The sequence below is a fragment of the Fusarium oxysporum genome, chromosome 2 (genome assembly GCF_000149955.1).
Source record: "Fusarium oxysporum f. sp. lycopersici 4287 chromosome 2, whole genome shotgun sequence".
In the NCBI taxonomy this organism is placed as follows: Eukaryota; Fungi; Ascomycota; class Sordariomycetes; order Hypocreales; family Nectriaceae; genus Fusarium; species Fusarium oxysporum.
In genome coordinates this window covers 2,585,436-2,597,442 of record NC_030987.1, presented here as the reverse complement: position 1 = coordinate 2,597,442, position 12,007 = coordinate 2,585,436, and the positions used below count along the sequence as shown (strand labels likewise).

Genomic DNA, 12,007 nt, shown 5'->3' with positions numbered 1-12,007 from the left:
TTAATCGTCGGCGGTTGCTCACCTCGCACCTCTTTGTTACCCTTTCGACGACCTTGAATCTCTACCATCCAACCTCATAAGCACTACGCATTTCTTTCCTTTCTTTTCTGACATCAGTCTTTGCTCTCTAGTCCTATTCCTTATGCGGCAGCTTCTCTTGATCTCCTGAGCCCAATTGGAATCGCGAATTATAACCAGCTCATATACTTCAACACCTTGCTCTACCTGTGGTATTCTTCCGCTACCACATCCCTTCAACGTCACACGAATTACGGCTCTTCATCTTCATCTACTTCCATGTCCGACGTACGCTCTCTTTTGCGGCAACAGCGCGCCGCTCGCCGTATCGAACACCCATATGCCGCCTACTCTGATGCAGGCAAACTTCTATGCACCCTCTGTCACGAGCACATCAAAACCGAATCGTTATGGGACTCACATGTCCGAGGAGAGGCACACAAAACTCGTTTAATAAAAGCTCAAACAGCATCATCGGCCAACGCTCGAACTTCACAACAACAGACTTCACAAAAACGGAAACACGACGATAACGAGGAAGCTATCGACGATAAAGACGGAGATGTCGAAATGGACGATGGCAGGCGAAAACGAAATAAGACGGATGGAGTGGATGGAGATGGAGATAAGGATAACAAGGATCAGACTTTGACACCACCTCGATTGACTAGGAGGACGTCGACCACGCCGTCACAAGGGGTAGAGATCCAAATCCCATCGAGACCAGCAACACCAGCCCATCGAGATGGCTCTTCCGCTTCTACCCCTGGAGGTCAGCTTAATAACTTGACCTCACAATCTGCAACTGCATCGCTCCCCTCACGCCAGGCCAATAGCCTGACTACAGACGAGCGCCTTACATCTGCTGCTGCTGCAGCAGCAGCAGTTGATGAAGCAGAATGGGCAGCCTTCGAGGCCGATATTGCTGCTACAACAGCCACATACGATGAAGACGCGACTATATCAGCCCCAGCCATGACGGCAGAGGAAGTTGCGGCCGCCGATGCCCAGAAGGAGGAGGAGGCCGAGAAGCGACGCGCTCAAGCTGATGTCGATCTCGAAGACGAAAAGGAGGAAGCAACCCGTGCGCTTGAAGAGGAGTTTGAAGAAATGGAAGAGCTCGAAGCTCGCGTGAAGCGGTTAAAGGACAAGAGGGAAGCCCTACGGAAACGTGGTGAAAGCTTCAGCCAAGAAAATGGCACTGAAAAACCTACAAGCTTGGGAAAAGAAAATCTGGACACGCCAGCTATTGAAGAGAAGGATGAGGACGACGACGAGGAGGACGACGAAGAAGATGATGATTGGGATGGCTTCAGGTTTCGGACAGCCTGAGCAAAGGGACTTCGTGCATAGCCATGCATGATAGAAAGATACCACTCGTGAGGGGCTCGCCGATCGCCTTCACATGGCCTAGTACTCATAACGGAGTTCGTCGATTTTGTAACATCACCACATCGTACATAATGTATCATACAAGTAATCCTGCCGACAGTACGAAAGCCGCTAGTACCGCTGACGTCTCCCTGCCAGAACTGTGACCAATACAGAACCGAACTATAGTGGTCCTTCAAGCATGATTGCACACGCAGCCTTACAACGATTCACCTCATAGAAGTCGATATCACTGACTTACCAAGCACTGTCTCGCTCCTCGCCACGACTAACTCTTTCCCAAAACCTACGGAGGCGCCACACGCGTCCTATGCCGCGGCTCTCCTCCCATTTTCTTACGCCATCTTGGCGCTCTTTGACTTCACGCTTCCATCTCGATGCAATCCACTGTCGCAACCCGTCCTTAACTCTCTCTTTCTCGATTGCCTTCTTCTTGGCAACAATTGCTGGTGCCACATGCACTGACGCCATACCAGGCACGCACTCTTTGGGTAAAACAGAACGCTCAACCAGAGCCGCGGCTGAGGGCCTGGCTGCTAAGCGGCGAGACAATCGGATTGAGACCAAGGATCTGGCTAACTTTCGTGAAACTATGGAAGTATGTGTCATGAAGATAGAACGAGCAATGAGATCAGCCAGTGTTGGACGAGATGGTGACGATAGGCGTGATGGAAGGTTAATTCGGGCTCGCTGAAGCCGATAATGGTGTAAAATAGGGGCTTGAGAGATATCGCGAAGGAGATGGCTCGTCTAACTCTGTATCAGTCTGTGTTCCCAAGGCCTCGAGCTGTCGGGACCAATTCAAGGTCTCATGAATGATCCCGGGATGTCAATAGGAAGGTAGACTTTATTCTTGCTAACGGTAGGTAGTCGATACTTACTCTCGACGTTGACAGAAGGTCGTTGACGTCCAGGAAACCCATAATGTGAAACAAAACCTCGTTTGGCAGGTCCTCGAGGGAGGGAGAAAGGAGGAGGGCACTTTGCAGTCTGGTACAACCGACAGCGCTTGTCCTAAGCGATGAGCCTGGGAAAACGTCACCAGCCGCAAAGGTCAGGCAGGCTACCTCTTGCGGGACGCTGGGGGCGATTGGGCTGGCTGCAGATCGGGCATCAGTGGTCACGAACATCGCAGGGTAGGATCTGTTGACATCCTCGTCCGGAGCTAAACAGCCAGCGTTCTCAAGACGGGGTGAAGCGAACGACAGCCGATGTACCTGTGAGGTGAGCTGTTCAGGCGATGTGGCAACAGGCTTCATGACGATCTAAGTAATTACCCTCGGCGCTATTTGCAGCAAAGGGTACTGCGAAAGGGTGTGAGGATGGGGGTATTGGTATAATGCGTCAACCCAGCAGGCCCGAAGTCCGCGAAGGTCCGGCAAGACGGCAGAACGCAACCAAGAGGCGAGAGAACATAGGTGTCAAGCAAGTGTCGAGTGATCGTCACATGTACAGCTAGGTTGAGGCTCCAAAGACCTAGCAGTGTTGCTGCGTGTGATTCCGACAGACAATGTGGTGGGTGATGGACTTCCGCACAAACAACGAGAATACGGAGAACCCGGTGGATAATACAGAGTGGCGATGAGGCAATACACGACGAGGGATAAACACGGCGCGTAAGAAGTGCGGTCGCTGATACGGCCGGTCTGGTCAGTCGGTTGTAACCACAATATCGAGAAAGGAAACAGCAATTCAGGTAGAAATGGCGGCGGGGCCAGCAAGACTTTGTTGTCGTCGAAGCTATTAACCACCCGAGATGGAGTGGCTCGATGTGTTGGAGCGACTCCGTCCGTCGAAGGCGACGGTTTCAATGTTGAGGCTAGAGTATTGACTGATGACGCGTATGGCGCTAAGAAAGGTGAACAGTTCAGCCGGTAGGTGAGCCTCAAGCTATAAAACCTGATAGTATTGCGCTCAACTTGAAATAATTATTGTGCTATATCGCGGATAGTATGCAGCTGTCACTTGAAGAAGGTAAGATAGATGATGTGAGTGTTTGGGTGATGAGACAACATAAAGTTCGACATGAAACTTGGAGTTGAGGGGAAGTCCATCAAAGTGGAGAGTGAAGGATGTATTGGGTTAGCCTGTGTGGAGGTTAAGCGCAAGCGTTATCGAACTGCACTAACGGCGGGAGCCTAATAAAAGGCATGCTGATAACACCCTCTATTGGCCAGCTTGTTCACAACTCTCATTAGAAAGAATGAGCAGTTGCAGCCCTGCAACTTGAATATAACTCCAATATGCTTAAAATACCTGTATAGATTAAGCATGGAATAAGATAAATTGGTAGTCAAGGCTGTACCAAGGCTTTATAAGCAGTGTCACTTAGGTACTTTTGCAGGTGATGACACTATTGACACTTGGAGGTGCCGAGTTCCATTCTCATGGGGTTTGTGAGGGCCAATCGTCAAAAGTTTTCAAGAACCATGAATCCAAAATCACGAACAAGACACCCAAGGAAACAATCACCTAAGTTGATGGGATAGGAGGAAATCAAACTGCACAAATTATACACACAAACAGGCTCGATTTATCAGATAGCATTTACTTACACTTACCATATATGATCTATTCAAGTCGTTGGATGAGTCTGTCAGGATTGACTTGCCTAACCTGTAGCCTAGCAGTGGCTTCCGCCCATTTTTCTTCTGTTTTGCCCTATTCTTGCTTCCCTTTCGCTCTCCGTACTTACCTTCATGCATCATTAGTACCTGCCGCCTCCTCTCGTACGTTCCCACCTGGCCACTTTCGGGACCATCAACTTGGCCTGCCTTTGTTGGTCTGTGTCTTGTCTTCACCGCTCTCATTTTCAGAAGACGAAGAAGAAGAATAATAATAACACGACGGCCCAACGTCAATATCACCACTCGCCCGACAACAACAACAACAACAACAAAACACAATGTCGAGTTATCCACCTGCAAGCTACCGCAGGCACACCGGCCGGTGGAACCCACTTACTTACACCCGCATACAGCACATCATACGTATCACATCACATCACATATCCGCATTCGCATGCATATGCTCATCACAGCCACCCGAAAGATCTACTCCATCTACCTTCTTTGATGAACGATTGAAGTCCGGCCCCGGAACCTGACCCTAATCCGCACCATGCGTCGATCCGCGTCTCTGTTGTGGTTGCGGCACATTTCCTCCGCCTCGAACAGCTGCCACCGATCACTAGCGATGAGTTGGCCAAGATCAACGAGATATCCCCTTACTCAGTTCGTGCGGGATGAACGTGCAATGTTCATGCAACCTGCAGCTCTCGCTACCTGCCCTTCAGCTCAAGCTGACGCAGTTATGCACGTGTCACCTTATTCCTCCCTCTTATCGCAAATCATCAAGTGTTTTGCATGCATTCCAGACCTCGCATGCGTGGGACTGCACAAGTCATTTCATACGATTGCTGAACCAGGCAACTCTTTTTTTTTTTTTTTTTTTTTTAAAAAAAAAAAAAAAAAAACTATCATCACTATGTCAATTGTGCTCATCAATCCTACCCTCACACCCGCGCGCTTCCTCGGCGTCGTGACGTGTTTACAAACCCACCTGAGTCTGCGACCGAATTCTAGACCCTGACAGACAGAGAGGAGCAGGGGCTTCAATTTTAGACCCCAGTATCGTTCAACAGGCGTACCTACCGTAGGCGCGTCAATTGCGTCCGTCGAATCACAAAGCGCTGAATCGCAGACTCAGATCCAATTCATTGCCGCATGATGTCTCGGACATCGCCTTTGTCGTGTCCTGAATAGGGATTGTCGCGTTTTGCGCGCTCGTTTCCTTCTACGGATACCACACTTGGCTTTCTCTAACCATTTCCGCAATTATGCACCTTTGCGAGCTAGTCGAGAGCCTTATCAAGATGATATCCAAAAGAATCGTTGTCTCCAGATTGTCAATACACATCGCTCCACACTGCCGTGACGCTGTCTTAAGGTTGTGGAACAAACCAAGACCTCAGCCTGCACCCTAATTTTTGCCTCCCTTACTGTCTCACAGCACTCAGAACAAAACGCATTACGGGCATATTGACGAAGGGACCTGCTCAATTTGCGCCTTCCCTATCGAAATCAACGTGCGACTTCTCCTGGTCATTCAGTCTCAGCCTCACTACAATCGTTGAAAGCCTAGCAAGCATCTGTCGTTTGTATCTTGTGCCCTTTTAAGATCTTGGCCCCCTGGGATGGCCATGGTTTAGATCCTGCTTCCGGCCAATCATTGCTTTCAATAGGCATCCATGCGGCGACAATGGAAACATGTCTGTCGTACAGGAAGACCCATCCTAAACCGCTGATCCCTGACTGTCCCCCTGCTTGTCAATTCTCTCCCCACATGGCTACAACGCTAGCCTTCGACATCCCCTCTAAGCTGCTCTTTCGATCAAAGGCACTGCCGGAATGCAGACGGTCTGGATGACACAAAGTCAGAGAACCGAGATGATGTGCCAGACACTATTCCGTACCGCATGCTTGCACATTGGACAATGCGAAATGCTCCAGGTCGAAACCGGCATCGAGCCTGGCGAAATGCCGATATGTACCCTACCTTCTTGTGGGCTCGTGAGATCTTTTTTTCTTCTTCTTTCAATTGGCTCCAGGTACGATCGGACGCGCTTCCTCCCCGTTCCTTGTGAAGGGGCTCCATGCAGCGCTTTTCAGACACATGATTTGCAGCAACCCAGGTGACTGGTTCAAACTCAAACACGCCAGATCTGGTTGTGGCTTTCCAGGCTCGCGGTTCATTGGGCAGTTCAGAGTCATGGAGTTACCTTGCCTAAACTCTGGTTCTACGGTCAAATTCCAGATTCAGCGTCGCAACAGCCTGCTGAAGCTTCGTCCTGTACTGTTCTGTCCCTATTCAACTTGCATGGTGATTAGATACCATCCAGCTGTATTTTTGCAACTGACCATCGCTGCTCTACCGGAGAAACCCCGCGATTAAGGTTTTTTTTTTTTTTTTTTTTTTTTCCAGAAACCTTGCGAAATATGTCGAGTTCCTTGAAAAGGATTGGCCTTGGCGTTAACGGTTTAGCAAACAAGCCCGATTTGAAGACTCGAAATATTGGAATGGAAATCCAAAGCGGGCCGGGCCGGCCGCTAAACCGGGCCGTTGTGATCACCAGGCTCAGCAAGCAGGGAATACAGTTCACCAAAAGATCTGAGGCCTACGGATGGTCTGTGTATTTTCCCCTCGACACAAGGTTGTTACAATAACCAGTCTCAGGCCTACAAGTCGGTCGTTCTTGACTACTTTTCGTCTGGATTATGAGCAGTGGTGAATACCCTGGAGCCTCGAGCTTACAGCTTGTGTCTCGCTTGGTGCATCCACCCACCGAAACAGATGCGAGTACACGCACAGAGTCGCCGACGCCCAATATACATGCGTAAGGGTATATTCTTTGACACTCCCCAGCCACATAGATCGAGAATCCGACGTGCATCCCTGCTGAGCCCAACAATGCCCAATGTTAAGGCCTAGTATCAAGCTCTTTTGACTTGGCTCCCTGTCTCCTCACGCTCCTGGTTCCATGCGGGCTGTGAAGTCATCACAGACGAGTCAGTTGTCCGAGACGCAGGCCATTCCCGAAGCAGAAGGCCAGCTCAGCAGTATTCGGATGTCTCGTCATGTTTCCCCGTGAAGAATCCTTTGTCACCGCCATATCCCTTGTTTGGGGGTGGTGGAAATGCCTGTCGATGGCAGTCCTAGATGCCACTTCTGCTCATGACTGGGCAAGGGCCTCCACATGCTGTTGGTGGGAGAGAACAAAGAGCTTATCTTTGTGACATTGTGTGTCTTACTCTTCGCTAAGTGTGCATACATGCATGGCTGAATGAGATCAAGGCAAGCCACTTCAAGTTCTTCATTCTTGTGGTCCTAAACATGGGCTTCGAAGTGCTGGAAGTTAGCGTTGATATAAAGCGATAGTATGAACAGTTCATCTTCTGGACTGCTTCACGAAAGGAGTTGTAGCCTATGTCAAGGCAATCATCGCCATAGAGTAATATCGGCAGGTTCTTACAACTGATACATATTAACTCACACGCCCCCCGGAATAGTTATTGCTGCTTGCTAAACGATCTGATGTGATAGCCAGTTCGTTTTGCATGGTCACTCAAGCTCCAACGTCTTTCAAAGCGAGGCGTGCGAATCATGCAAGACGTGATACACCATGAAGCCAGCACAGATGAGGCGGTAGAGGGATGACTGGGTGTACAGAGGCGATAATATACAATGGTATCTTTGTCATGTCGACAGGCTTTCAATTCTCTCTTCTCCCTTCGGAGTCGATGGAATGCAATGGCTAGGCTGCAGTCTTGGCCAGAGGGATGCTGCCACGTTGTGCCTATACATGTCTTGTGCACATCAGCATGGTCCTGAAATGACTTCTGAACTGTCGATTATGGTAATGACAAAGAAGGTTCTTCAATGACAAGCCAACGGTCTAGTGGAAGGGCGGAACTTTAATCATTCATGTGAGCCGGCAGCCATGCACGAAAAGCATGCAAACTCCCCCTATTCTTATATGTTACTACCGAGGCGAGTACTTGCATCAATTTACAATTACGAGCTAACTAACTCAATTCAGTTTGACCTGAATCCTTTGCGGATGCCTGCTTATTGTCCCAGAAAATATCATGGGGAAAATAGAGGCTGAGGCTCCGGTGTGAGACCCTTGGAGGAAGGACCAACACGGAGGATTGTACTTTGTCTAGGACAATGAAAGGGACCCCCCCCAATGATTTCCGCATTCAAGGTTAAGAATTCGGTTGCTCAATGGGAAGAGGCCGCATACATGACTCCCTTCAAGGCTCTTTGGACCAGAATCTGCACTGATATGTGGGTTGGAAGAAACAAAGCTATTGCGCATCATCAGAAGCAATCGGCCGAGACATACCACGAGGTTCTGTTGAACAAAAACGGCCAACAGGCATGGCTTGGGGAACACAGGAAACATGGTTGTAGCGACCTACCAAGTCGATTAGCATGTCCCACGGTGGCGAGATTTGCAGGCATCTCTCGTTCAGAGCTTGATTCACAGTGATGGACATCATGCATAGCTCTTTTGGCCCAAAAGAAGTCTCAAATTGGAAGGGGAAAGCCGGCAACATCCAATGCAAGATTTCCTGTAGAAGTAGGACGATTCGATGTCGTAAAGAGCACTCGATGCCGTAGACCATGAGAGAAAGTCCAATGGCGGATCCCTGAGCTGCATCCCTTCTTCCAATGGGCCGGCGGTGCCATCGAGCTCGAGTCCGCAACGCAAGGGCTTGACGCACGGAGGAGGAGAAAAGCAGCGAATTAGATCCCTTGCCTTCACCGAATTCGTCGAGATTGCAAGCATTCAGAATCCCCTTGTTTCCTGACACTTGTCCGCCCTCGGGACGAACCATGAAGCCCCACAGCGGCCGCAGATCAAGACACCACCTTATGTGCACTCGTGCACTCGACTAGGACAAGATTTCAAGAGGACGCGACCGAGACCTGGCCCGCAGCGGGAAAGACACAGGACTCGTAGCAATAACATGGCCGTTAATGTGGCCCGGTTGCCTCACGGCTCCGTGATCAAGGACGCGCCATGGAATGCATATGGAATGCTGAAAGAACGATCCCGACAAGTGCAGCATGTCAATGGCCGACAAGAACTGAACCAGCGAGGAAAAGTGGGTGATGAATGAAGTGAGTCCAAGACTAAGGTCTCTGTTATGGGCCTTTGGGTCTTGTAAAATAGACGTAGCCAAGCTATATTTACTCGTCAGGTACGTTGTGCATTAGGACAACAACAAAGGATGAAAGGCAAATTGAATCACACCAAGCGCATATGCAGCCATGCACATACTCATACACATCCCCGTGGGTTTGTCCAAGTTATTTGGTCCTTCGTCAGCCCTGCTTTTGTTACTTCCACTGCAGCTACAACATCACAGTGAAGTGCTGTACACACAGAATACTGCAGTAGTATCTTGTGGTGTGGGGATGCCCCGTCCTTCAACCCTGGTTCTCGCTGTAGTTGCTGATATTGCGAGGGGGGGCGTGTATCGAATTTTAGGTCTTGATCAACGTGGCAAGCGGCCATCGGGCTTTTGTCCTATGCTATCAAACATGGCTCTTGGGCTATACTATCAGAGGCTTGTCGAGTTTGGACTGACAGCCATTGTTGTTGATGAGATTGGAAGCAGTCAGCTAACAAGACGAATACTTGGAGGCGTGATACGATTGATGGTTGGATGAAGACAAGCCTTGAGGAAAAGTCAATTTGGTTCTCATGACAGTAAATAAATGCTGTTGGGTGGCTCCAATCATTGATAGATATGCTGCAGGGTCTTTGAGAAACGCATAGGCGCAGATTGGCTGCTCCGGCATCACATCAAGACCCAGGAACCAAGTTGTTCAAAGTTAGAGCCGATTGATAGTCGGGGTACGTTGTGTGGCAGCGGCAGAAGAGAATCGATGGAGTACCATATCAGAGAGGAGGGGTGCGTTTAAGGCACCTTTGCTGGTGGAGGATGGTGATGCGATGAGAAGAAAAGACCGTATGGGGCTTTAAGTAAGGATACCCAATCGACACATACAAGCAAGCCTCTTTATCCCGCAGGAACAAAAAACAGAAGCGAATGCAAATGCAAATGCAGACGCAAATGCACAAGCAAAAGCAGAAGTTCAAGCTCATAATGGACGGCCATTAATCTGGCCCGAATTGAGGAGGGCAAGGGGTCCAAGGAACGAATGCGATTGCTTGTTGGTTGTGCCGGAGTCCCACATGTGGATGTGGGATGCCATATACAGACACAGCACGAAGATCGAATACGCAGAAGGTCTCTTGGATCAAACAAGTATAAGTTGCCTTCGACATCCACTCGGCCTGGACTACATCTCATCTTCATCATTCTGTTGCCCGCGAACAGTCTACACATCACGCTAGCCCTTCAGTTGACCAGATTCTTAATCATACCTGGTTCTACCAGGCCAACTTCGACTTGATACGTTATAGAAGAGCAGCTCCAGACCCATATCCCGGCTCCAAGACGCTGGGATTCTTGAGATATCGACCACCTAGCACAGCAAAGCAGTCGATTGTACCGGCAACCAAAACTAAGGACTACGGGCCTGAAGTAAATAAGTCTCACTCGGTTAGCCTCAATATCAACAAGGGCATCGAACACTAGCAGCTTCCGAATCTTTGCTAGGTCCCATACAGCTACTGTAATTGCTAATTGCTCTTGGGCCTGGCTGTACAGTCCATCTCACATTAGTCACATATCAAGTAAGTTTGACATATATCTTGCTCTTTTCAAATCAATCAAGTGCATCATCAACATCAAGGTGCGCTTTCTTTCCCGTTGTTGCATTGTTCTGGTTATGTATTATCTGTCGAGACACCACGCGGCAGGAATGCATACGAGAGGTTATGAGGGGTTGGAAGACGGTGACCGTGATGAGATAATGTTATGTCTACAAACGAATAACAAAGGCAGCCAGTGGCATGGATATGAGTCCAACAAGTGGGAGTTGTTTGCATTGGGTAGAAACAAAATTGCCTGCCCAACGCGAAGGGGAGGCACAGAAGGGATAGAGACAATAGGAGAGACCCAGTGACTAACCTGTGTATCCTAGGATTCTTCTCGACTCGATTAAACCAAACCTTTACATTGTTTATACCGTTCCGGCTCGGCGACTGTTGGATTGCCCGAGGGTGGCTGACTTTCATCGCTTCGACACGACTCGATAAGTGTTGACTTGAACTTCGGGTTCGGCTCGAATCGACCACGAGTTCGCCTCTGGAACTCCGCTCTCCGCCTTCGGTGTTCCCGCTTCTTCTCCTCTTCTATCGAATCAGTTAGAGATACCCTGCTTTTCTCGCCTCGACTATTCGCCACTAAGCCTCTTGTCAACTCTCGAAACCCTTGAGCCATGTGCTACTTTGACCAAACTCGCTGGGCATGCGGCTACTGGCGCTGGGGGCACTTCCGTCAGCAGTGCAACAAAGAATACCGCATGGGCGAAACTTGCGGCCTGAAGCTTGTCTACGAAACCAGGACCGAAAGAGACGTTTGCAAGCTCTGCCACGACACGGAGAAGAAGCAGCGCAGGTATGACAAGATGTATCGTGACGTTCAGCGCTGGCAGAGGGAGGGCAACCGAAATGCCACCATTGAACGAACGTGTGCTGAGATGCAAGAAGTCCTTGGTCAGATCTATCGTATGAGAGAAGAGCATGATCACAGGCTACAGTCCCTTGGCCAGGTGAGTTTGAAACATGATGTTCCTTTCCTTTCCTTTATGTCTATTCGCATTGAGTGAAGAGACCGAGCCCGAAACAAAGAAAGACGGACGAAAAAGGGCTGGAGGCATGACTGAGCCGAGGGCACATAGAAAGGAAAAGTCCCAAAGGAAAGGAAATAGAGGGACGGGAAGCCCAATAAGGGTTGTGAGGGGCGTGTGCGTGAGTCTGTGATGGAGGTGCTGTGCTTCCTCGCATATGCCGAGGTCTGTGGTTGTCGGGGCACGGGCCATGGACATGGGCACCGAACATTTGTGGGTGGTGAGGAGAGAAGAAAAATATGAGGGCTTAACCCATTTATTGCAG

General features: G+C 49.5%; 7 protein-coding genes across 7 annotated transcripts; 4 read left to right on the top strand and 3 right to left on the bottom strand.

Annotated features, from left to right (window-relative positions):
- Positions 1-6: 6 nt before the first annotated feature.
- On the bottom strand, positions 7-3,442 carry FOXG_06433 (uncharacterized protein). The gene is made up of 2 exons (XM_018385099.1): positions 2,292-3,442; positions 7-2,160 (listed from the first exon to the last, which is right to left on the bottom strand). Exons 1-2 carry the CDS (start codon positions 2,667-2,669, stop codon positions 1,648-1,650), a joined length of 891 nt encoding a protein of 296 aa, XP_018242293.1. The 5' UTR covers positions 2,670-3,442; the 3' UTR covers positions 7-1,647.
- FOXG_06434 (uncharacterized protein) lies at positions 298-1,350 on the top strand (the record flags this gene model as incomplete). The annotated part of the gene is made up of 1 exon (XM_018385100.1): positions 298-1,350. The coding sequence occupies one exon, from the start codon at positions 298-300 to the stop codon at positions 1,348-1,350; it is 1,053 nt and encodes a 350-aa protein (XP_018242295.1).
- FOXG_19247 (uncharacterized protein) lies at positions 2,750-2,869 on the top strand (the record flags this gene model as incomplete). The annotated part of the gene is made up of 1 exon (XM_018399442.1): positions 2,750-2,869. One exon carries the CDS (start codon positions 2,750-2,752, stop codon positions 2,867-2,869), a length of 120 nt encoding a protein of 39 aa, XP_018242294.1.
- A 4,716-nt stretch (positions 3,443-8,158) lies between the features above and the next one.
- On the top strand, positions 8,159-8,464 carry FOXG_19246 (uncharacterized protein; the record flags this gene model as incomplete). Its single annotated transcript, XM_018399441.1, has 1 exon — positions 8,159-8,464. The coding sequence occupies one exon, from the start codon at positions 8,159-8,161 to the stop codon at positions 8,462-8,464; it is 306 nt and encodes a 101-aa protein (XP_018242292.1).
- A 481-nt stretch (positions 8,465-8,945) lies between these two features.
- FOXG_19245 (uncharacterized protein) lies at positions 8,946-9,098 on the top strand (the record flags this gene model as incomplete). The annotated part of the gene is made up of 1 exon (XM_018399440.1): positions 8,946-9,098. The coding sequence occupies one exon, from the start codon at positions 8,946-8,948 to the stop codon at positions 9,096-9,098; it is 153 nt and encodes a 50-aa protein (XP_018242291.1).
- Positions 9,099-10,777: 1,679 nt separating this feature from the next.
- On the bottom strand, positions 10,778-11,128 carry FOXG_19244 (uncharacterized protein; the record flags this gene model as incomplete). The annotated part of the gene is made up of 1 exon (XM_018399439.1): positions 10,778-11,128. One exon carries the CDS (start codon positions 11,126-11,128, stop codon positions 10,778-10,780), a length of 351 nt encoding a protein of 116 aa, XP_018242290.1.
- Positions 11,129-11,286: 158 nt separating this feature from the next.
- On the bottom strand, positions 11,287-11,637 carry FOXG_19243 (uncharacterized protein; the record flags this gene model as incomplete). The annotated part of the gene is made up of 1 exon (XM_018399438.1): positions 11,287-11,637. The coding sequence occupies one exon, from the start codon at positions 11,635-11,637 to the stop codon at positions 11,287-11,289; it is 351 nt and encodes a 116-aa protein (XP_018242289.1).
- Between the last annotated feature and the right edge of the window lie 370 nt (positions 11,638-12,007).

Coding starts and splice junctions, on each gene's coding strand:
- FOXG_06433 (XM_018385099.1), bottom strand. CDS start 2,669: ATGAAGCCTGTTGCCACATCGCCTGAACAGCTCACCTCACAGGTACAT. Junction 2,161..2,291: donor ACCTTCTGTCAACGTCGAGA/GTAAGTATCGAC, acceptor ATACAGAGTTAG/ACGAGCCATCTCCTTCGCGA.